At 38.3% G+C, this 27958-nt stretch overlaps 1 protein-coding gene across 10 annotated transcripts in view; it reads right to left on the bottom strand.

Moving 5' to 3' along the window:
* Positions 1-22097, bottom strand: part of EMSY (EMSY transcriptional repressor, BRCA2 interacting) — an 82627-nt gene extending 60530 nt beyond the window's left edge. For 5 of the 10 annotated variants that reach the window (XM_030836028.2, XM_030836019.2, XM_030836024.2 and 2 more), the window contains exons 1-8: positions 21994-22097; positions 20188-20296; positions 14853-14952; positions 13292-13366; positions 11918-11959; positions 8263-8438; positions 6497-6649; positions 4302-4561 (exon numbers count right to left, since the gene is read on the bottom strand). In XM_030836028.2, coding sequence (XP_030691888.1) covers positions 4302-4561; positions 6497-6649; positions 8263-8438; positions 11918-11959; positions 13292-13366; positions 14853-14952; positions 20188-20257 — 876 coding nt within the window. In that variant the 5' untranslated portion in view covers positions 20258-20296; positions 21994-22097. The remainder of the gene's footprint in view (positions 1-4301; positions 4562-6496; positions 6650-8262; positions 8439-11917; positions 11960-13291; positions 13367-14852; positions 14953-20187; positions 20297-21993) is intronic. The other 5 variants (XM_030836023.3, XM_030836031.3, XM_030836022.2 and 2 more) reach the window with 4 other exon arrangements.
* Between the last annotated feature and the right edge of the window lie 5861 nt (positions 22098-27958).

The raw sequence follows: 27958 nt of genomic DNA, 5'->3' as shown, positions 1-27958 counted from the left end.
GCCTCTCCCGTTGTGGAGCACGGGCTCCGGATGCGCAGGCTCAGCGGCCATGGCTCACGGGCCCAGCCGCTCCGCGGCATGTGGGATCTTCCCGGACCGGGGCACGAACCCGTGTCCCCTGCATCGGCAGGCGGACTCTCAACCACTGTGCCACCAGGGAAGCCCTGAATGAGTCTTATTTTTAATTTAATTTGTTTTAAATGTTTATTTTTTAAACACAGTAGGACAAATCTAAGGTTCTGAGCCTGGAATCTCATGGTATGACTCATATATGACTTTGGAGATAAATATGTCCTCTTATGAGCATTACAAGTCTGACAATCTCAACCATCCACTCTCAACTGACAATTCAGAAGAAAAGAAAAAATTAAAATATGGTAACGTCAGTGAATCAAAAAAAAAAGTTCATCAATTTCACTTACAGGTGAGCCCCCATCTACTACAAGTATTTTTACATAGGTCAACTAAGAAGATTGGAAAGTTAATAATGTTAGGTGACATTTACTGAACACTCATCATAAGCACTATGTTAAGCACTTTCCATGAATCATCTCATTTAATTATCTAGTAAGCACTATTATTATCTTTGTTTTATAAGGAAGCTGAGGCTCAAGAGAGGTGGAGAGCCAGTACTGGAACCAGATATACTTATTCATTTATTCATTCATTCATTCAACAAATATTAGTCAACACCTATTGCATGTCAGGCACTGTTCTAAACATTACGGAATAGTAATAAATAAGACAAAGTCTCTACCTTCAGTAATTTATACTCTATGGGAGAAATGGGAAATAAATAAATATAATGTCAACTAGTTATAAGCAAAACAGAATAAGGAAATAAAAGGACATGGATTTGAGATGGGTACTCTTTTAGCTATAACTTTGCTGCATTATTTTCTCAAATATCAAATTAAAAGAGAAGATGAGAAGGGGGAGAAGAGAGAAGAATTACTGATAAAATAGATCCAGCAAAGAAGGTAGTAAAAAATTACAAAAGTAGATTTAAAAATTCTTAGAGTATAGCAGGCTGAAGACACCTAATATACAGCTTGCCCAGAAAGCAATATTATAATAATATATAAAAATTGATATTCAGAAAGATTACCTTGGAGCCATTAAATACAAAAATTATGTTCAGTGTAACATTTAAGAAACCACCAAAAATAGTCAAATTCTATATATTAAGGGGTAAGCTTCAGTGAACTGATAAATTCATTATTTGGAACAGCACATTCTCAACACTGCAATTAATTTTTATTTTTAAAGTTCACTGACTTCACTTATAGGTTTACCCCTTCTATTAAAATATTTTTATACAGGTCTACCAAAGAAGACTGGAAAGTTCATAAAGTTAGGTAACACTGCTTTCCATAAAATACCTGCAAGGGAAGGGACCTAACATTTTCTGAGTACATACATTATGCTGTACTTTAAAATACCCAATCCCATTTAATCCTCACGACAGCCTTATAAAATTGGCGTTACTCTCATCTCACAGATGGGTAAACAGATTTAGAAAGACTAATTTATCTCAGGTCATACTGGAAGAACTGGGGTTCTAATCCAGGCCTCTTTGACTACAAAAATTTTTACTTGATTTTAACACTAAACTATAATGCCTCATCCTAAGACTGAAGCTAGAATTATATTACACAGATCAACTCACTGTCATTTCTAGTTTGTTAAGAAAATTGTAATTTTTTATATATTATATAATGACATATTTCCAAGAAACTCAAGGAGTTTCTTTAAATGAAAATTATCATGAACCTGAAGATTTAAAAGTAGGAAAGACCGTCTATTGAAAACAAGAATTCATCTCTACTCCTTCCCCAAAATCCCTCTAAAACAGTATGAAGGGATTTTTTAGAAGAGGCACATAAACCCATAAGGTCAAAATGGAAAGGAGACAATAGCTATCAACTTCTGGAAAGTGGAAAACAAACAGACAAGTAGTAACTGATCAAGCATACTCAAGAAAGTGGAAACCTAAGACAGCAAACAGAAGAAAAAACAAGACAGCTTTCAGAGAACCACAGAAAGACTCAGTAATTTGAGAACACCAGATACTTCTGAAGTGGGGATAAAAGTGGGACTAAAAAGATGTAAATTAGTTGAAAATCTGTTTAAGCAGCATTAAGATCCCCAGCTATCCTCCCTTATCCTCAAGGAAGATTTAAAACTTATTCTCTTGAGGGAGAGATTGAATCCAAAGGAATCTGATGATACCAGGCAGAGGCAGGTAGGTGCTATGCTGAAAACAGAGAGGTTAGGTAAAGTCTATATACTGAATGATGAGACTATCCAGCCCACTCCTTGCCTTTACTCCCAAAATACTAGCAGACAGGCTTACTACTGTAGGCGAAAGACTGGAAGATTCTTCTCTGAGGAAACTGTCCAGTCCATGAAAAAGCCCTAAAGAGAATGACAACTGGTGGAGGTAAAGGGGTGGCGGGTGTTCATCAACAAAACAGCCCAGCTAGCTCAACCTACAATGAAAGTTAGCATGTCCCACCCTACACACAGAGCCTTCTGTCAGCTTTTAGTGTCCGTTTCCACAACCAGCATTTAAGGAAACTGAAATGGAAGAGATAAAATGAAAAAATAAAAGAAATTTACAGGTAAGAGAGAAAACATGAAAGAAGAAAACATCAAAAAAAATTATCATGAATATCATCAGAAAAGAGAACATAGTGACTATGAAAGAGCAGGATGCTATTTTAAAAAAAAAGAAAGAAAGAAACTTTCAGAAAACCAGACAGAGTTACTAGAAATTTAAAATAGGATAGCAAAAATGAAAAATTCCAGAGAAGTAATGAAGGATAAAGTTAAAAGATAAAGAAAATAATACTTACAGAGCATTTACTATGTGCTAGGCTCTGTTCTACTGGTTTGTATTTATTATCTCATTTATTTACACCCCAAAACCCTATAAAATAGATATATTATTTTCCCTATTTTACAAGAGAAAAACTTAGGTCTAGAGTTTAGTTTTCCCAAAGTCACATAGCTAGTAAGTAGCATAAAATGGGATTCAAATTCAGGAAGTCTAGTTCTAAAATCCAGGCTTTTAACTACTATACTACAGTAGAAAAAGCAAACAAATGGAAATTGGGGGTGAGAAAGACTGAAAAATTAAAGGATGAATCTAGGCATTCAACATCCAGAATAACAGGTGATCCAAAAAGAGAGGACAGAGAAAAATCAAAGAAATAATTCAAGAAATTTCCCAGAATGGAAGGATATGAGTGTTATTCTATGAGTGTTATTCTAGAATAACAGGGGCCACTGAGTATGTAACCCAATGGATAAAATAAAGACCCACACCAAGGAAAATTACCTTGAACTTTCAGAACTCTGACTTCTTCCAAGAGAAAAAGAGGATCTGGAATTAGAATGGCATTACTGGGCTTCTCAAAAGCAATACTGGAAGCCAACAGCCCATGAAGCAATACCTTCAAAATTCTCAAGGAAAATGACTTCTCACCTAGAATACTTACCTAGTTAAACTTATATCAAAACAGTAGGAGGGTAGAATAAAGAAATTTTCAGTCTACCATACAAGATCTTAAAAACTTTACTTTCCATCCCACCCATATACCAAGAAGCTACTGGAAGATATGCTCCAGTAAATCAGTAAATAAACCAAGAAAGAGGAAGATCAGAATGAAAGTGAAGGGAGATCTCGGACACAGAGGTATATAACAAGCCTAGGGTACCATCAGCATCCAGATCAGTGTGGCAAGTAGAGGGCTCTAATAACAAAATTGACAGAATACTGATGATTTGAACATACTGACAGAAGAGTTTAGAAATGAATTAATGATAGCATTTAAGAATTAAAAAGAAGATAACAATTATTCACTTAATCATATCCTTCCTTTCGTCTATGAAACACCTAACTCTGACAACTTCATTACTCTGGCAATATAAGAACTAAGTTCCTAAAGGTAAAGTTATCCAAATACAGGCTGAAAGAATCCTTTATATTTTAATTATTTCCCAAATGGAATCACAATCGTAAAATATAATGAAAGTCTTAGAAGATCTGCTAGCTGTGTCATATTAGGCAAGTCATTTGGCATCTCTGAGCCTCATATATAAAAATATACACAAAAAGTGAAATAATAATACCTAACCCAAAGCTTTATGTGCAGAATTAAAGAAAGAGATGTGAACATTCCCACCATAATGCCAAGCACATAGTAAGCACTCAGTGCATGTTTGTTAAATCTGAATCATATTGACTGAAAGAGATAAAAACAGCAATTGGCAGACAGACTCCCTCCACCACGTACCTTCTGTGTTGTTGTGTTTGTTGTCTGTGTTGATGGCTTGGTGAAGGTTATTTTCACAGGAGACATGTGGGGTGGTAAGGAGTTGGCAATGCTCTGCATGATGTTGCTCATCTTAGGACTGCCACTCACAGGTACAGTGATCGTCTTTGAGACCGGAACAACAGCCTTTGGAACTTCCTTTAGGACAACGGGGGAGGAGCTAGAAGAGTTTGTTCGCCTTCGTTTTCTGGGTTTTTCATCTTCATCTGAACAGCTAACACCTGTAAGGCAGTGACAATATTGCTACATTTATAGCAATATAACCTTGTATTTTATACTTTATTTTTAAATCATTGCATCATCAGTCATCCTTGACCTCTCCCTTTGCCTCATGCCCAATCAGACAGTAAGTTCTATCAATCCTCCCTCAGGGAAGCTGTCTCTGAATGCCTTCCCTTTTTTCTTTAACCCTATGGCCATGTCAGGCCTTCTTATCTTCTGCCTGTATTTTAGCGACAACCTCCTAAAAGGTGTACGTGCTTCTAATCTCTCCACTTCCATTCTACCCTTCATCCTACTACCAGCTATAAAAATCTCACACATCTAATAAAGCCAATGCCCTGCCTCAAATCCTTTAGTAGTTTTTATCTCCCTACAAGATGAGGCACAAAAATCATTTCTTTATCATTCAAGGTCCCATATCTTTCTAAGAACACAATACCCTATTCCACCCACCTTATCCTGGCACACTAAACTGCTCACCATTCCCCAAAGCCACCTTATCACATATTCTATCCATCTGGAGTCTCTATATACTACTGTTCTTTGGGGAACACCACATACATTCAATGACCTCTTCATCATCCAGCAATCATGATCCTGCAAGCCATCTCCTCGGTGAAGCTTTCCCTTACTCCTCTAAGCAAAGCGAATTCATGTCTCCTCTGAGCTTATAAAGCACTTTGTACATTCTCTTCTGTATCACTTACCCCATGGTAATGTGGCTGTCAGTCTGCACATCTCCTGTTATTAAGGGGCTCCCAAAGGACAACGACTAAGTCTTATCGGTTTGTTTCCCTGGTATAGTGTCTTGCACATATGAAGTTAGGTGAATGTATAATTATATCTCAAACTAATGTTGCCTGTGTGACTTCTGAGAATGAAACAATAAACTTCCTGTTACTTCAAACTATATATTGTGTGAAATGGTTTCTTCATGTTTGGAATTCACTTTCAACATTTAAAAAAACAATTAAAAAATAGACCTCTATGGTTATTTTAAAAGATCATCTTGGCTAAATCCACAGAAATCTGATATAAACTTAATATTCCCAGATTCTTAGTTTTTTCTTAATGCACTAAAGCCTCAACTGTTTTTGTACTTTTTTAAAAAATCAAGTGAGAAACATAAAACCTTGCAATATACATAGGAAATCTCTATAAAGCAGACATTTAAAAAATGACTCATGGAATTGGTAATAAAACATAACTCCTTATACCCTCAATTTTTAAACCCTAAGCAAGACTGAAAATGACCTAAAATCATTTGTCTAAAACAGCTAAGTCCATCTCTAAAAGCTACAAAGAAATCAAGTTTATAACTATACTGAGAAAAATGAAAGTCAAATATTAATGATCTCCAGTTGATACCAAAAGCAAATCAATACTGACATAACAGACATTAAAAAAAAAATGAACTGGACATTAAACTGCTTCACAGCGTAGAATCAAAGGGGTTAAAAATTGCAAATAAATTTCAAAAAATTACAGTCAACTAGAAATATGAAAGGACTCTCTAGAATGCTTCACTGAATTTAACAGTTGAATGATATGGTACATAAATAATTTTTTAAAACACTACAAAGATTACATTATAGGAGTAAACACTACATAAATGACATAAGCACATTCCTTTAGTTTCTATTCACATTTCTATTCCATGAAAACCAAAACAAGTGAATCTTAGAGTATAGCACTGTTCAAGGCAGATTCCCCACAGAAAACAAAAAAGAAGTAATTTCTCAACCCCCAGAACTGATTAAAAAGCAATATATACCTAGTTACATGTAAAGAAAGGAATTCTTTACAACCTTCAAAAACTAACCACTGCTAATAGCCAGTGGACCAATGAATTAATCAGGAAGGCAGATCTAATCAGAGCCTATGCTGCAGCTTTTAGTCAAGATGGCCCTGATAACACCGAGAGTATCACTTACTTTTGACATAAACAGTACTTCCACTTGGCAAGACAACTACATTGGAGGCAGGACTGGCAGGTCTTGGAGACTTAACCGTTGCTATGCTGCCACTTGGAACAGGGGTAGAGGTTGGGGTTGACGTGGTACTTGTGTAGGAATAGCAAACCACTACTGAAGGAACAATAAAAAAGTCTGCTGTTAACTTTCACCAAAACTGTCCATGCATACAGTAAAATTATTTTTTTTCTGCAGGCCAATTTTAACACTTTTATATAATCAGAAGTTAGAGGCCAGTACTAGGTTAAAACGTATTAATAAGCTTTCCTGAAAATCATCACTTAACTAGGTTTCCCCCAAGTATTTCGCAGCTGTCTACAGGTGACACTGACAATGGAGAAGAGGACAGTTACAAAGAAACCAAGTTTAAAACTGAGAAAAATGAAAATCATTTTTCCTTCATGGCAGGAGTTGGACAAAAAGCATATACTTGTATTCTTTTTTAATACTAATAGCAGCATCAGTGATGGAGTGATGGATAATTTTTCCCTAACCATAGCAATTTCCAACTTGGCTCCTGGAGAGAAACAAGGTAAGTTTCTTTTATCATAAACAACTCACTAGTCACTTGCCATCTAAGCAGTGCAATAATAACTAAGGTAATGACAACATCATATTTCAATTTATTGAATAACAACAAGCAGAAGTAGCTCATAGGCACTATTTACTGAGTACCATACATTATGCTAAATCCTTTCCATATATTATCACTAATTCTCACAACACTACATCCTCATTTTAAAGATGAGGAACCCAAGGCTCACAGAAGCTAAAAAGACTTGCTGGAGGTCACAAAGCAAAGAAATGGCAAACTAGGATTCAAACATAGATTAGACTATTGAAAATTCTATATTCTTTCCAGTGAACCAGAGAGGTGGTAAACAGAAAAGACAAAAGTCGGAAGAGAAGAAAGATAGCTCTCCTGCAACAAAGAAAACAGGAACTCAGTGGAGGCCAAGTTTGCACACTGATAACTGTCTCTCCCTAAATATAGCTTCCTTCCGTGTAAAACAGAGTCTGGCACGTATGAAAGGAATGTCTCTTCTGCTCCACAACCCATTGCTAGTCAAGAAAAGACAATTCTGCAAAGTAATCTGACAACTGCATTATTTTCAGGGTCATTTTCATGTAACACCAAACTAAGCTACCGAAGTCAACCCAAACATGCGCTCTCAAATTTAATATTACTCTTGGTGACCTCAGGAGACTCCAAGGATTTTTAAAGCATGTATCAATTATTAGATTAAATAACAATAAGAAAGCCATCCCCATCGGCCATGTAACCCCTAACAGATTCAGCACATTGACTGGAACAGAGAAGCAGCATATACCACTGATTCCAGAAGACAAAAACAGAGCTTTATTTTCTAAAGAATCAGTTCAGCATCTTTCTTCAGCAGATAAATGACTTCTATCATCTTATTAATTTTCCATGTCACCTGTTAAGGCCTCTTATCCACTTCTAACAAGACACGCTCATATGAAAAAATTCATTCCAAGAAGGCTTTTTGCAATTTTGTGATTAATATAATTCACACTTTGAACAAAAGGGATATTTAATTTTGGCTGAGACTAAAAACTTGGCAGTTTCTCGTTTCAGAACAAGTGTTGCTCATTATGTTTCACAACTTTTAAACACTGGACAAAAACAGATGAAAAATAAGACAACTTTTCTTGAAGAATCTGAGAAAAGTCATTTCTACACACAGAACTATTTCTCTACTCACCTTCCTTGCTTCCTGTTTCTGCAGGCACTGGAAGAGATGCATTGTGCTGGATAGCTGCATTGGCAACAGCATTAGCTGTTACAGTGAAGGCAGTTTGGGGAACCAGCCGAGGCATCAGGGGTACCAATCGACGACCTTCAATGGACCATTCTGAAGAGCTATTAGGTCCAGACATACTAAACAAAAAAGAAAACACTGCTACAAGAGTTCTCAATTGCTAAAAATGAAGCAAATATATACACTCAAATATAACTTTTTAAATTAGAAAAAGTGCCCTGAGTGAACAGGAGAGGCTTTATTTTAAGCAAGCAAGATCAAAATTATGAATAATAATCAGAATTCAAGGAATTTCACACACACTTAGATTTTTACACATTTTATTCCATAATCTGAATCTTATAATGAACATAATTGAAACTATGAAAAACTGTCCCATGCCTTTTAAATAAATATCAACATTATTTTCATTAGTTTAAATCTGGTATTGCTAATGAAAACTAGTATTTCTACTAACTTTTAGAACTTAATGTTATAATTAAGCTAAAAAGGTAAAAAGTACTCATTATTTCAAAAATCAGATTTTCCTGAATAATTAAGGATGGAATTCATTGAACTTTTGTAAAATTATCCTAACTGCCTGCATGGCCAGAAGTTCTAAGGCTTTCAAACAAGGGAAACTGAGGCAGTAAACGAGGGAGACTAGGTACTGGGGGATAGAAGGGAGCTGTATATATCACTGCATGTGTCACTGACAGTGTGTTATATTACTATCCTTCCTGTTAAAAAAAGTATACTAGATGTGAGGACACTGCAAGAAACCTGCCACTACTTTAATTTTACTTATTTATACCATTCTTCACTCTAAGGAATGTTTGAGGCAATTGAACTCTACCCCTAAGCAGACATTATTATCAGTTTTACTCAATTTCTTGAGCAAATTTTATCCTAGGAATCCAAACAGAGGTTGAAATATGAAAAGACAGTTGTTCACTTCCCTTGGCTTGTCTCCACAAAAGGTAGTGGTATCATTTTTCCTGACTAATGATTAGTGTTGAGGTTTAAAATTCACCCAGAATCAATCAATCAATCAACCTCTTCACTAAGTCAGAAGTATTTCTGCATCTTTTTCAAAACCAAAGATTCTACAACCCAACCTAGAGTTTAAGATTCTGTAGGTCCACTGATTCTTCAAATTTAGATAGAGTACACAAAAGCCCTTGTTAGTGGATAGTGGAATAATGATGATGATGGTAATGATGAAAATTAACATCAATTAGCACTTAGTATATGTGGGGCATTGTTCTAAACATTTTACATGTATTAACTCATACAATTCTTTCAATCTTATGAAATTGGTAATATTATTATCTCCATTTTTAAGATGGGAAAACTGAATTACCAAGAGGTTAAATAACTTGCTTATGGTCACACAGCTACTAAATGTCTCCTTCAACAAGCATACATCATGCTACTGAAAACAACTGCCACATCACAAGTGGAAGGTATAAAAATTTTCAGATGTGTTTTGTCTAACTTTTGCCTTTGAATTATACTAAGTGGGCACTGCTGTCTAATCACTAGTAACTTTCACTGAATGGAACAAATAAATTACTTTACAACTTGAGAAGAATTTACACTCAGTCAAGAAAGGAATTTCTAGGAGTTGATGAATTCAATAGAGTTACAGTGGGAAATCTGCAAATTCCTTCATGGTATAACATAGTCCTACCTAACATGGGAAAGAGGGATTCTTACCCCAATAACCCTCACAAATTTGTTATCACATAATCTCCAATTGATGCTAGTTCTGAAACAAAATTCGTACAAACAAGAAAGAGAGACAGAAACAGACCTATTGCTAATTGTCAAAGGAAAAAATTCTAAAAGCTATTCAGCATTTTCTTGGCTTACTCCTAGTTTGCTATCATTTTATTAGAATATCACTACTAAATTTGCTTGGTGAGAGTTTACCATACAAATAAAGTGATGTCTACACTTACCTGGTACATTGTTAAATGGTGGCAGAAATTATGGAAGATTAATAATTTAAAATACATGAATATATATGCTATTGAAAGGACAGAATTTGCAGTGCAAAAGATACAACTGCAACTTTTAGAAAGATCTATAAATCTTCCAAATTTCTACTCAGGCAAACATATTCAAACTTTTTTTAAGTGAATGAAAAATTAAACATCATGTTAGAATTAGATCAAAATTCCTATTTTGCTTACTAATGAGGGTGTATATATGCATTAGTTGCACAAATCATCTAGATAGAATTTTACAGGTTTCTGTAAACATCTTATTCCAGGGCTTTCCTGAGATTCCTAAGTTTCAAAGAACTCCTCTCTATTTATACTAAATATAGCAAGGGAGGGTGGAAACCTGGCTCCAGCCCCTTTTCTGAGAAGTCTAACAAGATACTAGTGGAACTACCTTGGCCCTCTCATCCTTTAGTATGCAGCGCACCAGCATGAAATCCTCATCCTCACATAGAAACTTAAACAGCATCCCATGAATGTCTGGCTGATGGAAAAGGAGTTAAGAGAATAGTAATTCTGGATAGCCACTTTATTTAGATACAATGCTGGCAAGAGTGGCCCAATTAAAAACTGTGAAGCCCCTTGACATTCCAGGCTTTAATACTATAATATTCTGACATGTTTCAAAACTGAATTAGAGTATCAAACTTAATAAATGGTCTCATGCCAAATAATAAACACGTGTTATGGTTCAAGCAAGGCTTTTCTTTGATCCCAGACACTCCACTCCTTTTGTTTCCATCTCCTTTGTGCTCAACCTTCTTGGCTTTCTCTTTACCTTTCAACCACATTCCTTCTGGCCTAAGCTGCTGTTTTGAGTGGGGGAGGGAAGGGAGAGGAGAAAGGGAATGCAGTCAGTTCAGATGCATTCCTCCTTGGCTCAAGTTACTTTTTTCAGGCTCAGAGTTTGAAGCCCTCCTATAGATAATCTTTAGAACTAGGTTCTGTTACTACTTCTGAGGGAAAGAGGGTAGAGGAGATGGACAGAATGAGGGATCTATGTCTTCCTCACCATTCCCCACTCATTGACCCTTGGGCTCAACAAGTAAATACGACGTCTGGTCGAACTAAAACCACAATATAAAATATTAAAACAGGAGTATAGAAAGACCTAAGTAGCTTAAAATTATACACTGAAGTAAACGGTTTTCAAAAAATTAAATTTATGTGTTAAAGAAATCAGAAAGGAGAGAAAAAAAGAGGAAACAGGTAGATAGAAGCCAACTCTCAATTATCCATGCTAACAGAGAGAGGAGGGAAAGGGAGAGGTCAAACAGATCAAAGAAACTAACATATTATCCAAAAATACTTTGGCAAATACTTGTAAGTTCTTCCATCAAACCTCTCCCAGGACAACTAACAAGTAGTAAAATGAGTAATTAAAATTTTCACCTCCTCTCCCTTCCCACCCTCTGACTAGAGGTACTTTCAAGCAGCAAAATAGCTAAAGGGTGGGCAGTATTAGGAAGGAAGGGGAGGAGGGGAAGAGAAGTAAAAGCAAGGGGCACAGTTAATTCATAAATGGAATATGTGCCCCTGAATAATTGAGAGCTTCAATTTTGAAATAAATACAAGAAAAAGCCTGAAATAATAATAACCTATTTGCATACCTGTAACTTGGTCTTTCACCCAAATATAAGGATAAATTCATTCTTTAAAGGGGAAAAAAGGAAAAGGAGACTAAATAAGTGTTATCTTTAAGTATGAAACTGATGCATCAACTTACAACTAACTGCCCCGCAATACTGTTCCAATGCTTTTAAGGTACTAATTTTGTCTCTAAGTGCCTCTGAATGCAAACTATTATCTACTTCTTTATTACCTAGCACATAAGTTTCCTATTACAAGTTCTCAAATTAGAATCTAGGCTCAGTTACTATTTTTAGAGTATCCCAATTTAAAAGTTTAGAGCATTTAAAGAAGGAACACAATATGTGAATGTTTTAGCCATGTTGGCCTAACAAGTAAATACTTGATGCTAGAGGAAAATTTTCAAATTTCTACAGTGCATACATACCAACCACTGAAAAATCTCCAAATTCAAACAGCTTAACCTTCAAACTACACAGTTAAAAAGGTAGCACCCCATTTTATCAGTCAAGTAAAATCAGTAACATTAAAGCACCACATGAAGCTAATGGATCTTCAGGGTCAATACGATACTGCCAATTGGGTTAAAAGCATTATTTATTACATTATGGAAATGTACTGAATTTTTTCCTTTAGTTTTATTTCACATTAAACATAAAAATAAAAAACAGATGAATATTCTATAACATACCTTATTTTATAAAATGTTCCTACCATCTTGCATTAACATTTAAAGGATAATTTCTGTTCTTTTCTGTTTTTCAGGAGGCACTGTCTCCATACATACTGTTAATGCTCAGTCTGTGTCTTCCACCACCCTCCACCCCATCTATCAAATAGTTATAATGATCTGAAAACAGTTTGATAAGAATCCTTTACAATTTTATTTTTTTGGCTTTTCAAAGTAAATTAAGGTATACTGTAGTCATATTTCTTAAAAGCAGAACATATATTTTACAATCTTTTTGCTGAATCTCAAAATACATGAAATATTAGTCAGTTAAAAAATTTATAACGCCTATTTATAAAGCAATATACATATCAAATACTATTACAAAGTAACTCTAAGGGGCTGTCAAATTTGGGGAGCACACTACTTTCTTCTTGAACTTTGCTTCGAGTAAAGGAATCATCTGCTAAACTGTGGAGGCCTTTAGTTATACAGAGATTACACTGCAACAGGATTTGACCTGAGTACTTAAAGCTTGCCTAACCAAATGCAAAAACATAACCAATTGAATAAATAGTTAACACAGCTATGGTCAGGATCCCTGAGTACAGAGATATTACTATCAAGATAAAAGACTCAGGAATCTGCTACACAATAGGAAGACTTTCAAAACTACGGTATACTACGTCATGAAAAATCAGGGGTGGTATGACTAATGGCTTACTTATGTGCAATTGTTGTTAACCGTTCATCGTTTACTGCTCTCCGAACTTCAGCACGGTGGCGCTCTGTTGAGATGCTATGAAAAAAAATAGCCATTATAGAACTCTGCCAAGCAGGCAGCTCTTTTCTATACTTTTATTAATGTTTAAGTCAACATTTTGCTTGTGGGGGGGGGCAAAATTGATTTGTAAAAAGATATAGATAGGGGCCTAATATATATCTTCAAATGCTTTAATTAAAGTCATAGAAAAGGATTCAGAATGATTCTGTGTAATTGCAGAGAGAATTAGTTACAAATTAGAAATCACAGGAAGACAAATTCAGCTTGATATCAAGTCATTACATCCAAAACTCAGAAATATCAGACCATGTTCAAGATTAGCAGAGGTTCCTGTTATCTAAATGTAAAAAGCCACTGAATGACCCCTAACATGGTTACTGAGAAGAGGATTTTGGCACTTGGAACAAAGTCTTCTAAAGTCCTTTCTAAAGCTTAAGAGTCTATAATTTTATGTTTAGTGAATATAATAAAGAAATGAAAGTGGCAAGATAATGTTTCCTGTAGATATATGCTATGAAACTTGACACTAGGATATTACTCCTTTCTTACTCAACACTTGAGCTGTGTGTCTTCTACATTGTATCATGTTACCACTATAGTAAAAATGTACTTATGTTGATCCTGATTAAATACATGTAAAGTTAAATCTAAACAACTGAAAAAAGGCTATACCCATTCCATTCATAAATACTCAATAAAATGAATAGCACCCTTAAAAGTGTAATCTTTATTGCTAAGTTAAATCTATATCACGGACTAAAATATTTAAGGGGTTGGAAAGCAGAAATTTACGAGGCAATGTAAACAACAAACAAAAAATATAAATTGTTAAGTATGGAGGCAATAAGACTGATGATTTGGCTTAATAACATCCCTATTTTAATGTTAATTAAATGCAGGAAAAAAATCTCTTCCCTATTTTCACTTAAAAAAAGAATAGGACAAAATGGTCTTAAATGTAGAAAGGAAACTTCAGTTAAAACAGAACTGAATTTACTGATGTAAGATGTTAAGAATGGATCAAGGCAAAGTATCAAAGAATCCCTTTCACCAGAATTTTTTTAATGAATTTTTTTAACTCTAGTGGGAAGCTGAAGGGATAAACTATCCCTAAGGCTATGACTATTAATCACCACCCATTTCTATAAATTAAGACAACAACTTCCTAGTGTCTCCTTCTACCCCCTAACAAATGCCACTGGGCCACTCTAGATCTTCCTATCCAGTCGCTGCCAGCTCTTCTTTCCTTCACCCAGGTCAAAAATACCTCCCTTTTCCAAGCGGCCCAAACCTAAGATAACCTGCCTTAAACCTTTTCTGATTAGATTACATAATAAATGGTAAATTACAAAATTTTCTGTAACAAAGCACACAACTGGGATGGGATCTCTAAACACCAACAACTTGACACCTCTGTCTTCACCTTAAGAGTGAAAAGTATTGAAACACCTCAAAATGAAATTTCTAGACTCATCTCTCACAAACTTTTATGATAATTTACCTAAGAACTTTTGAGAGTTCTCCAAGAAGATCTTTCTTTTCCTTGGTGAGATCTCCCTGTGCCCGAAGTGCACTGATAACTCCAGCATATGCCTCCAATTCTAGAAGAAGAAAATTATTTTATCAAGATAGGCCATCAATATTTAAGTACTATGGCTACATAGAGTGAAACTTCAGGGCAGGAAACCTAAAAATCAATATGCAAATATTTCATTAATGTCCTCTCAAAAATTTTATCTAAAACCATAGGTTAAAATGTGGCTTTTATAATCTTATTTTCTTTTTTACTGCCTCACAGAAGTCATGTATATAAAAAGTTTAGATAGAAAAATCTAATGGTAAATATTTCGTCTTATGCATCATCCTGAAGAACATTCAACTCAGATGCTACCAACACCTGGGAACAGGTTCCAAGTGATATAATAAGGCTGATGAGAGAAGTTTTTAGCATTATTGATAGGTACCTTTACTGGCCAAACTTTGAAATAATTCCTTAGGCTTGCCTAAGAATTTGACCTATATTCTATCTGTGAATAGTGTGCAAGTGAAAAACTACTGGATCAAGAGTCAAATGACCAGATTCTGGCTCCAGCACTGACACTAGTTGTGTGACTTTGGACAAGTCCTTTCTCATCTCTGATCCTCAGTTTCTTTATCTAGAAGACACTTTGAAGGTACCTTCCATTTCTATGATCCTCTGCATCTATAAAAACCACCAGCAAAATGACTAAGGCAGATTAGCACACATGAATTGCTCTTACAGCAATCAGGACATAATACACTGAACCCTAATGCCAGACAGTTTCATTTCACTAACTTTCCACAGCAACAACTGTTATTTAATGAAACTGTCAGTCCCTAGTAGTGGTTAAAATATAAAACCAAAAAGCCCTCAATGGCTCCCAATGAACCATGCCTGCCTCTCAGTGTACTTCCTCGTGTACCACCTTCCAATAGTCCCTCCCACACTGACTCTGGGCTTGGCATGTGACTTGATTTGGCCAATGGAACATCAGCATACATGAGGCAAATAGCAACCGTGGACACAGGACCTTGCTCTTTTGTAAGCTTGAGATCACCAAGCTATGAAGAAGCCCAGGATGAAAGGTCACATGGAGAGAGAGGCCCAGCCACCTCAGCTGAGCCCAATTAACCAGCTAAGCTACCAGCTGAATAGAGCCACATGAGAGAGCTCAGGCAAGACAAGTAACCCATAGAATCATGAGAAATAATAAAATAGTTGTTTCAAACCATTAACACTATGAGACAAGTATACCTGAGCAAAACAAAATGATGGGAAATAAGTGTCCAGACTACAGTTATCTTCTTACTCAATTCAAGTTGCTACCGTATTTGCCAACGCCTTACATACAACAGATACTGAATATTAGCCAAATAATTAAGGCATGCATACCTGCATCCAAGGTACTACACCAACAATAAAACAGCAGCCTCATTCAGTTCATATTATTCACAGTTCTATCAAAAGAAAAGACTTTATATAGAAGAGTGAGCTTAAATAGAAATGTCTGGTCCAACTGAATTATCCCATGTGTAAACATCCTGCATGTTCAATCTAGGCTGGATATTACGTAGATGTTTCATGTGGTCTCTCTGGAAGGCCAAACTCTGCTTCTCTGGAGTAGTGAAGGAAATACTTTGTTCCAGGAAACACATATTTCAGCTTTTATTAGGACCTAAAGTAGAGTTCAGAAAGACACTGGGGATAACTAAGAAACCACTATATCTAAATGTTTATGCCCCATTTATGGAATATTTTATTCAACAAATCAGTATTGAGTCCTATTATATATACCAGATAGTATGCTAAATCCTGCCCTTAAGAAGTTAACTCTAGAATAAAGCTACAGTGAAACAAGTCATCAGACAATTCTAATACAGTGGTAAAGGCACAGAAGAAAAACACATCGTCTAGTCTGGAAGCATAAGCTTTAATCAGAAAGAGAACTGTGCTCTAGGCAGGCAGTGGGGGAAATGCAAATGTGCAAAAGGAACAGAGAGAGTAAAAGAGCATACAATGTTTCACAGAGACATTAAACTTCCAGTAATAGTGACTATTTTGAGAGTTTTACACTAGGGAAAGTAAAAATATGTCCATACTTGGTTAGTTGCTAATTCAAACCAAACTACTAATTGAACACTACTACTACGAGGTACCACGGAGAATCTTTATATGAACAAAACAAAGTCCTTATCCTCAAGGTGATTAAAATCCAACAAGGATAAAAATGGAAAAACTGTTTGGGGCCAGACTAAGAAAAGCCACCATTTCCAGTCTAAAAAGTTTTTGATAGAACTCAGTGATTGATTAAATGTGGAAGGAATGGCAGAAGGAAAAGAATCAGGTTTTTCAGTTTCCAAGATATTTAGTAGAATGGCAATACCATAAAAAGAAATGGAGAGGTCAGAGAGAGGAAGTGGTTTGAGGAAAATCTTCACTTTTGGCCTGTGGAATTTATGATGATCAAAATTTCACTATTTCACAATATTTCAAAAAAAGTGAAATTAACTAAAGAAAGACAAAGATTCTTGACATCTCAAGTCTCATTCCAAGTCCAACTAAAAAGTCATGCACAAAAGAGGTGGCAACCTCACACAAAACTGTAACTCAGAACACAGTTCTCATAGCTACACAATCCAATGCATACCTCCTCCCTTCATTCAATGAGAAACTCACTCATTGTAAAGAACTTTTACTAGCTTCCCAACCTCATTCACATTTGTGGATTTCATTTGATGAGAATCCTAAGATTCTGACAAATATCAAACTCAGTTGAATTTCTGGTATTATTTTTGGTACCATTCTATTACAGTGTTAACTCTAATGACGCATAAGTATAACAAAATAACACACGAAAAAACACAGAAAACAAAAGATTTGCCAAACTATTTTTATAAAGCCCTCAACCCGTTCCATTTAAAAAAACCAGCCATTCAATTATACTACAGTTCATAAAGCCTCATGTAAGAGTTACAGTTCAGGAGTGGTCATAAAAAAATAGGGCAGGGGAGAGGCAGGATAGAAGGAAGGAAGCATTTATCTATTACTGGTATGTTCAGTGTGTCATAAAGAAATTCTCTATCCCAATTTCTCTACACTTAAGTAAAATGTAATGTTTAGCATCTGATGTTAAAATAATTTATAACATTTTTAAAAAGAATTGTTTTAAAATGAATTCTTTTTTTTTTTTTTTTGCGGTACGCGGGCCTCTCACCGTTGTGGCCTCTCCCGTTGCGGAGCACAGGCTCCGGACGCACAGGCTCAGCAGCCATGGCTCACGGGCCCAGCCGCTCCACGGCATGTGGGATCTTCCCGGACCGGGGCACGAACCCATGTCCCCTGCATCGGCAGGAGGACTCTCAACCACTGCACCGCCAGGGAAGCCCCTTAAAGCTAATTCTTAAAATATTTTAAGCTAATTTTTAAATGCAGTACCTTCTCTAAACTTCGGACCTAGAGCTAGTGTTTGAAAGCTATTCAAAGGTTTCACTGTTATGATAATGAGCCAACGGGTGGGGAGGAAGTCTTTCCGCAAATCACTCTCAAGGCTCACCTCCCAAAAGATGATGATGTTACCCTCTAGGAAGGCTGTTTTCTTTTGTATAGAAGCAGCTCTTCAGCAATATTACCCACACAACTCTGACTAAAATTAAGGATAAATTTAGACTTAAAGGTTACAATTTTTATATTCAAACATAATCTCCTGATTCAAGGTCCCAAAAGCCCAGAAACTCTAATGCAATCAACTTCAGTTGTGATCTGCAATTATTTCAGCTATGAAATAAATAAAAATCCAACTTTATAACTGGTAGCTAGCAAGTTAGAGCAATTGCATATAAGTGTGTAGAAAATCACCCTCGAATTACTAAAAGTTTGGATATAAGGTTAAAAAAAAAAAAGAATAATTGACCCCCAAAAAAAACAACCCACCCCAAAACAAAACAAAAAACCTCTCTAGAGGTGCCAAAATACAATGCTAAGAAGTAGTTTAAAATATAGAAATCCTCATAGTGGCCTAAGGGGAAATAAAAGGGCAAAGGTTATTAGCAGGCAGGGCCATATTTGCTATGATTCAGATTTATGCATAGGAATTCCCAACAAAGATTTCCTTTGAAGAAAAGATTCACCTGCAAATAAATAAATGTCTGAAAGCAACTGCTTTAAAACGCTATATACTCATATGTCAGGCACTGTGATAGGCCCTTTTTATATACACTTAATCCACTTAAACTTATGAGGCAGATATTATTGTCCTTCATTTACAAAAGTGTCAATAAATTTAGGGAGATTAAACAACTTGTCCTTGGATCTTGTCGGTCATTAGTAACAGGACCAAGACCCCAGGTCTATCTGAATTCAAGGTCCACACTTTCCCTTTCAAAGTCAGAGATATCTAAATAATTCCTATCCACTGCCAAAACATCTAATATTCTTTTTCAAATTACTTTTTCATTTACTGAGTCCCTACTATGTGCTGGCCTGAGACTACAGTGGTAAATAAGACAAAAAGGTTCCTTCTTGGACCTTACAGTCTAAGGCTGCATTTCTCAACCAAGGATACTCATGTAAACCACAGAATAAAGAAAATGATTTGAATAACTCTTTTCTTCTCAATTTTCCCAAGGATAATACATACCATTCTAGATGCATGAAAAAAGTTAGTTCATTACATACAATGGATAACTTAGTATTAGGGCTTAATTCTCTCCCTAAATGCTAGTTGAGAAAGGCTGCTCTAAAGGAAAAGAAGCACTAAATAATTCATTACAGGCGTAAATGGTGTTTTATTACTGAAAGTAAAATATAATTTGTTAAAGTCAGCATAGCTTACATTGACTTAGAATTCAGAAACAGTATGTAATTCACACATACATTCATGAAGGTTAAAAGTATGTTAACATGAGACTGGAATTCTATTCCCTGGGTTGAAATTCTGACCCCATGACTTACTATCAGCATTACTTCGGGTTCTAAGCTTCAGGTCTGTCATCTGTAAAACGGGGACAAAAGAAGAAACATACCTATCTTTTTGGTTTGAATGAGGATTAAATGAGGTGCTGAATGTAAAGGACTCAGAATAGCCCAGTAGCCCTGAAGAACTTTTAGCTGCTATTATTATTAATATGATTCATGCATCTACTGTGTACAAAGCACTATACAAAGCAGTAGAGAAATAACAGAGTAAGACAAGAACTATACCTCTAAAGAATTTCTAACCATCATGAAATAGGATATCCATGCAAACAGCCATGACCCAAACAGAAAGGGAAAAGGATCACAGGGAGGCATGAAACATCAAAAATGAAAATCATACCCAATTTTCGAAGAATCCTTTTGCATTCATCCCTGCTGAGATCCAAAAGCGTTGGCCACACAACAGGCATTGTTGCTTCTTTTTGGTAGCCCCAAAGAGCTTGTCTTCCCTACCAAAACAAAAACCAAAAACTCAAATTACAAAAGTACATTCAAAAGCCCACTCACGTGGAGATCCACACGCTAAGAAGCAAAACCAGTAAGAATATCTCACAATCCTATTTCACCTCCATGCTTTCCAACTTCTGACAAATGAAGAATTTAACCATATGCGAGCTTACTATTCCAGCCTATCATAGTGGAAAGAGCATAGGCGTTGGACACATATAGGTTCTAATTCAATCTTTCAACTTACTGGCTGTGTGATCCTGGGTAGATTGGCCTATCTGAACATAAACTTTACACATCTGTGAAACAGAGATTTTATGAATCAGTTTGTTATGAGGATTAAATAACAGTGTATGTGAAGTTCTTATCCTAGTGGCTGACACATTATTTCATAAATAGATGCCACTACCTGTGTAACCTTGGGCAAGTCACTTGACTTCTGCCGGCTTTCTCATTATGAGCTACATGAAATAAAATACGTAAAGTTCCTAGGACGTTAAGTGGGTTAATGGAACTTAATATAGTCTTAACAATGAAACATGAATTTATACCCAGCAGTCCTCAAAAAAACATTTACCAAAAGTTTAGATGTCAGGAACTTGGTACTGGGAATTCCCTGGTCTAGAGAAAAAGACAACAGCGCTGGGCCCTTGCACTATACCTGCTTAGCACACAGCAGATCCGCTGTAAATATCTGTTAAATAAACAGATGAATGACTGAGAAGAGCAAGTAATATGAATGAATGAATGAATGAGCGAGTGAACGTATGAATAAGCGAGCTCAGTGTCTCGTCTAGGAGTCAGGCATCGACCCGTAATAACTGCTATCTCCCGTTCCAAGAGCTGGGACTGCTAACTCCAACTCCACGCCTGAAGTTGAGCCCCCTCCCCCTACTTCCCATAGTCCTCTCATCTAAGAACCAACCCAGAGCAAGGAGAACTGGAGTGCGCGCCCCAGCCGGCAGAATGACATAAAGAAAAGGGGTGGGGAGGAAGAAGGGGCAGAGCCAAAGGAATCCGCTCCCTCCACAAGCCAGTCCCCGCCTCCCGACAGGATCTTGGAGGCGGCCGGCGGCAGCCGGAATCAAGCACCACGTCACAGCATCCCGACGCGTCCCCGCCGGCGGACCCCATTGCGGGGCCGCATCGCACTGGAAACCTGGGCAGAGGTTGCCGGAGCCCGCTCCGAGAACCGGAATCCTGTCTAATCCTTCCCCCACTCAAGTGTCAAGGAGGCAAGCCCGCCCCGCCCCCTCCCCAAACACGCACTCTCTCGCAGCACCACAACAAGAGCAGCCCGCCCACCCTCCTCACCGGTGCCGCTCAGCGCTCACCCCAATGTCAAGCTCACGACCCAAGCCCTCTCAAGAACAGTAGCCGGAGTCAGGGGCTCCGGCAGGCATCAGCGATTCTCTCCCTCCTCAGCGGAGAGGACAACGGAGAGAAAGAGTAGACGCTCGGTCAGCCAGGCAGACGACCGAGACTCACTGGGAGGCCCCCAGAGCTGGACCCCAGCAATCTCAGTACCAGGCCTGCCAGAGTCCCCCTCAGCCCACCTCGGGAGCCCCACGATCCCGTTAGGAGACAACGGAGGATGGGGTTGGGCGCCCCAAGCCGGGCTCCGAATGCTTGGCCCGGCGCTCTTCCAGACTGGCTATCCTGCCAGTTCTTCCCAGCACCCTGTCTAAGAATCACCCACCTGCCCGGCCTTTCTGGGCTCATCTAAAAGGCTCCTCCGCCAAGACTAGGGGACACCAGGAATTGGGTTTGTTTGCTGTGCCTCAGAAGGGGCAAGATGGCGACAGGTATCAAGGCGCAGGCGCAGCCGCGCGCTGCCAGTCGGGAGGTGTAGTTCGCCTTTCCCGCCTTTCGGAGAACGGACACCAGAAGGCCTCCATTCTTCTGTCCCTCTTTTCCTGCACGTTTTGAAAGGAAAGGAGAGACATCGCGAGGGGTGCTGGGAGTTGTGGTCCGAACCCAAACTCCCTCCTCTTTCGCTCTTGGTGTGCACGCGCAAGGAAGGCTGGGATTGTAGTTTCCTTGGCTTGTCCTCCACACCTTCCTCTCCGGCTTCGCGCGCCTCGCCTCCGCCTGCAGCCTCCCAGCCAATGGGCTGCGCTCTCCGCTACGTGCGGCGTCACACGTAGTGGTCAAGATGGCGTTGGTAGCTGGAGCTGAAGGTTCCCCGCGACCTTTATTCTGCGGGGCGGGGTGAGGGACGGTGGGAAAGCACGTTAGTCGCTGAAGCGCCGTTGAGGATTAGGATCGGATTCCTCAAGAGTCTTGGGAGCAATTATCAGCGGCCTCCAGCCCCGTCAGACGCAGCTCGAGGAGAGAGAATACACGCTACGACACCTGAGACAGTGGACATCGCAGTTGCGCGTACCCGATCTGGGGGTTGCGGAGTTGCAAGTAGAGAAGAGGAACCCGAGCGTTCTCGACTTTGGGTTTCTCCGCGTGTGAAGTAGGAATGATAGTGCTATATCTGTCAAAGGCAAGAAGGAGAAGGGGTGTGTTTGAGGCCCTGCGACGTGGTAGGTTCACCCTTCAGCCTTTGTTCGTGTTTAATCACAAAACAGTTGTGTGAAGAGGGTATTGTTGCCCCTGTTTTACGGATGAGAAAAGGGGCCCAATATACAAATAATCGCGGCCATAAGATCGAAGCCAGTAACTGCTACTGTTGAAGATCCAATCAAGTTTTGTGATTGCTCTCCCTTTTAAATTTTGTACTTTGGGAGACATTGGATATGGTAAAAATACTCAAATGGAAAGGAGTTTTTAATGTGCTTTATGATATTAACAAAGTTTTCTTATAAAATGTTAGGTTAATATTACCCTATAGGGATGTTGTGATACACAAAGTAGAGAAAAGTTATTTGTAAATTTTGGACCACTATACAAACGTGTGAGATTGTTCATGTTCTTGAATCTCCATTGTAGGTTAGGTTAGGAAGAAAAAATAAATAACGGCATTTGTGTACTATTTGCCCATTAGCTAAAAATCCTCTCTGAGGCCCAGGAAAATTATTGTTGAAACCCAAGTCTGCCCCTTCAGAAAGTCAGGAAGTGGGACAAATAGTCTCCCGGCTTTCCCACCACTCCCTCCCTGATCTTCCAATGCATTCTTTTCCATCTATTTCCTACTGAATTGAGGTACCACCGCTTTCTGGCCAGATACTTAACTCTTGGAAAGATGATAAATTAAACTTTAATAGAAGATTTTGTAGTTGAACATATATTTTTTGATTTGAGTATCTTAGTGAGGCAGGTATAATTAAGATTACCCCCCACTAGGAGTGAGAAAAACAGATGTTCAAGAACTCACCCAATTGAAGGGAGTTGGGCTTTATAACTCCAGATCTTCGACTGGAATTCACCCAAATCCTATAGATTTGGCTGAATTCTCTTCTTGTAGTCCCCCGAATATCTTATAGTCCTTCCGCTTATGCTTGGCCTTGGTAGGTGCCAAGTACTGTTCTAAGCATTTAAAATATTTATTCCATCCTTAAAACAACTTTATGAGGTAGAAACTATTATCTAATTACAAATGAGGAAACTGAGGCATAGGAAGGAGATGAAATAGCTTGCCTAAAGTTACACATTATAAGTAAATGGTGGTTATACTCCAATAAAGATGTTTAAATAAGTAAATAAGTAAGTGGTGGGACTTCCCTGGTGATCCAGTGGTTAAGACTCCTCGCTTCCGCTGCAGGGGGCATGGGTTCCATCCCTGGTCGAGAAACTAAGATCCCCCATGCTGCAGTGGCACGACCAAATAATGATAATAAGTAAATGGTAAAGCCAGGATTGAAACCTAAGCAGCTTGGCTCCAGTGTGTGCTCTGGACTAGTGATTCTTAAATTTCAATGTTCAAAGAATCACCTGAGTATCTTGTTAAAATACAAATTTTAATTGAGTAGGTCTGGGTAGCGCCTAAGAGCCTATATTTCTAACAAGCTCTCAACTGCTGATGCTCTGGCATCAACTACTACCTCTGATCTACCACACATCCTCCCTTTCCTTGGAACCATATTTGTCTTTTGCAGCAAGAAACTGCCTTCCCCATGCTGTTGGTTACTGCTCCATATTCCCAAATGTTCCCAACATTGAATTCTCTTCTTTAAGAATCAGACTCAAACTTTACCCTCAAGAATATTGTCCTGCCCCTGCCTTTCTCTCTAGGATGAGACAGGCATTCTTGCCTCTGCTCCTACACCACTTATTATACATCTTGTTACAGAACTCAGACCACTGAGTTATGGTCATTTGTTTGAAAATATTTCTGACCAGGCAGTGAGCTCTTTAAGGAGGCACAAGAGTCTGTACACTCTTGTGCCTAGCACATAAGAATAATAGCTAATACTTATCGACGGCTTTCTCTGTTCCAGATGCTTTTACACACCTAATAAACTTGTTTAATCTCCACAATAGCCTTACGAGATATATCATGACCCCCATTTTATGGATGAAGAAACTAAGGCACAGAGATTTCAAGTAGTTTGCCCAGTGTAACAAGCTAGTAAGTAGCAGAGCCATGAATTCAAGTGAAGGCACTTTGACTCCAGGAAATGTATGGTAAATAAAGTAAGAACCACTCTCCTCTACCTCTGGTCTGAGAAAATGCATTGGAATATAGTACCTATCTCAAACTTTATTCCTCTATTCACAAAGCAGATTAAGCAGGTTTCTTGGAACAAACTTCAAGATGCCTACCATCCACCATTCTAATTTTGTAGTACTCTGTTGGAGAAGGTGGATTTCACCATTATCATGAAAATATCTGAATATAGCTCCTATGGTATTGTACAGGTAGGCAAATTGAAATGGATAAGACCTTAGAGATTCATTTTCTAAATTAAAAAAAAGTGAGGTCCAAAGAAGAAATGAGTTAACCAAAGTCATACAAGAATTTCATGGCAGGATTGGGACTGGGAAGCAGCCCTTTTGACTTATAGGCTGCTGCTCTTTCCACTGTATCACACTGCCCTTAGATTCTTACCATCAGAAAGTTTTATTACCACACTGGTATAGCCAGAAGGTGTACTAAAAGGGAATAGCAAGACCAAAATTTTTAAAAAATATACAAGTAGAATATCAAATAGTGGATTTGGGGGACAGAAAAGAAAGAAGGAAAGTAAACTGGAAATAACTGGCAATTACATATCCAGGCTCAATAGAGGATTAAAAGGGCTTGGAACAATCTAGAACAGGTTCAGAAAGGTAAAAGATCTGGCCACTGCCTTGTCCAATGTGTCCCTTACTCTCCCCCACTGTCCATTCAGTTCTGTAGTCTCTACTTCCTAGGTAGCTGACCCCATTGTTTTAGTAGGCTGATGATGAGGCCTCATCACCTGTGTGAGATGGACCTTTATACCAACAGTTTTTCTCCAAAGGAACCTCTCTATACTCCTTGCCAGTACATCTACCATACTGCCACTACTGTCAGGGTGAGTTTTCTGAACTTCAAAGCACTTGTCAGTCCCCTGCATAAAACTTGGGAGGCTCCCAGATGCTAACAGAGTAAAGTTTTAGCTTTTTTATAAGCAAACCCATGCTAATTCAAAGAAACATCCTTACACATCTAACCTGTTCCTAGAGCACTGCTGTCACCTTTTAATCTAGTATAAAATCTAATGTTTTCCTTAAGTTCACTGCTTCCCTTGAAGCCCTTTCAAATGGAGTTCTTCCTTCTCCGCCCCATCTTCAATATCCTGAACCAGAAATAAAGGCTGGCATTCTCCTAACTTGTCACTACATCTGTATTAAGGTCGTCTACCCCTGTTTTATGGCTTTCACCATTAAGCCATTCAAACTCCCTTTCACCCTCATTCCATCACTCTAGGGATGAAAGGATCTTAAGGAGAAGTTTTTTTTTTTAATAAATTTATTTATTTTGGCTGCGTTGGGTCTTCAGTGCTGTGTGCGGGCTTTCTCTAGTTGTGGTGAGCAGGGGCTACTCTTGGTTGCGGTGCGCGGGCTTATTGCAGTAGCTTCTCTTGTTGCAGAGCACGGGCTCTAGGCGCGTGGGCTTCAGTAGTTGTGGCTAGGCGCGTGGGCTTCAGTAGTTGTGGCTCGCAGGCCCTAGAGGGCAGGCTTAGTAGTTGTGGTGCAAGGGCTTAGTTGCTCCACGGCATGTGGGATCTTCCAGGACCAGGGCTCGAACCCATGTCCCCTGCATTGGCAGGTGGATTCTTAACCACTGCGCCACCAGGGAAGTCCCGTTCCACCTTTGAATCAGTAAGCAAGGTATTCCACATTCAAAACAAAACTTCCTTTTTTTGCATATTCTTACTCCTTTACCCTCACCAAACCTGCTCTTCAGCTTCAGTGAAATCTGCAGTTTACAGTCTCCCAGTTCCAACTCTGTTCCCTCATCTGGTTTTGCTTTCTTCCCTTTCTACCCTGGACTCCATGATGATTTATTTCAAACTCAGTCTCATCAACACTTTCAAGTCCATTCAGCCATCTCTGCCCTTCCACATTGACCCTGAAACAGCCCTCAACCTTGAATCAGTTTCTTCCCTGCATCCCTCCTCATGATGACTGATCTATTAGTTAACTATTAGTGCATAATACGTTATCCCAAACCTTAGTGACGTAAACCAATAATTTTTTTTTTTAATTTCATACAGGTTTTGCAGTTTCTATGGGAATCAAGAGTGGCTTAGGAGGGTGGTTCTGGCTTGGGATCTCTAAAAGGTTGCAGTCATCTGAAGGCTGACTAGGGCTAGAGGATCAGCTTCCAGGTAGGTCACTCACATGGTTGGCAAGTTAGTGAGTCAAGAGGTCTGTTTCTCACTATATGGATCTCCTTATAAGGCGGCTTGAGCATCCTTATGAAATGGTAGCTGGCGTCCCCTAGAACAAGTGTTCCAAGAGAGCAATATAGAAACTGCGGTATTGTGATGTGCCTGTGTGTGTATATACAAAATCAGGTTTTATATTTGTGTGTATATGACACATACCATGAAAGGGAATTTGTACAAAGCAGTAAATCTAGAACAACTTGACAGAAGTAAGTTGAAATAATATTAGGTAGCATTTGTTTAAGTCCCATTATAAAAAGAGCACCTTGTGTGTATTATCTCATTTAAACCTCACAACATTCCCATGATGTAGTAATTATTGTTCCATTTTACAACTGAGGAAACCAAGGCCTAGAGAGAAGAAATTATCCAAAGTCTGATATCACCAGAAGACTTCCCAAGAACACACAGATACTACAGAGTCCTAGTTATCTATTGTTGCATAACAAACCATTGCTGTGGCTTAAACGATTTATTTTGCTCTCAAATCTCCAGTTTGGGTAGGGTTTAGTGGGGACAGCTCATCTCTACTCCTCTGGGCAACTTGAAGACTAAGAGCTGGAATCATCTGAGTGCTCATTCGTTCATATGATTAGCAATTGATGTCGGCTGTTGCCTGGAATCTTTGCTGGGATTATCAATGGGAACATCTGTATGTGGCATATCCATGTGGCCTAGGCTTCCTTACAACATGTGGCCAGATTCCAAGGGTGAGTGACTTGAGAGAAGGAAACTATATCATCTTTATAATCAAGCTATGGAAGTCATAGCATTATTTCTGCCATACTCCTGATTGGAACAGTCAAGCCCACCCGGGTTCAAGGGGAAGGGAAATAGATTCCATTGCTAGATAGAAGA

This window comes from Globicephala melas, chromosome 8, assembly GCF_963455315.2.
Source record: "Globicephala melas chromosome 8, mGloMel1.2, whole genome shotgun sequence".
Classification (NCBI taxonomy): domain Eukaryota; kingdom Metazoa; phylum Chordata; class Mammalia; order Artiodactyla; family Delphinidae; genus Globicephala; species Globicephala melas.
The sequence above is the reverse complement of the archived record's forward strand: the minus strand, read 5'-3'. Positions and strand labels throughout refer to the sequence as shown.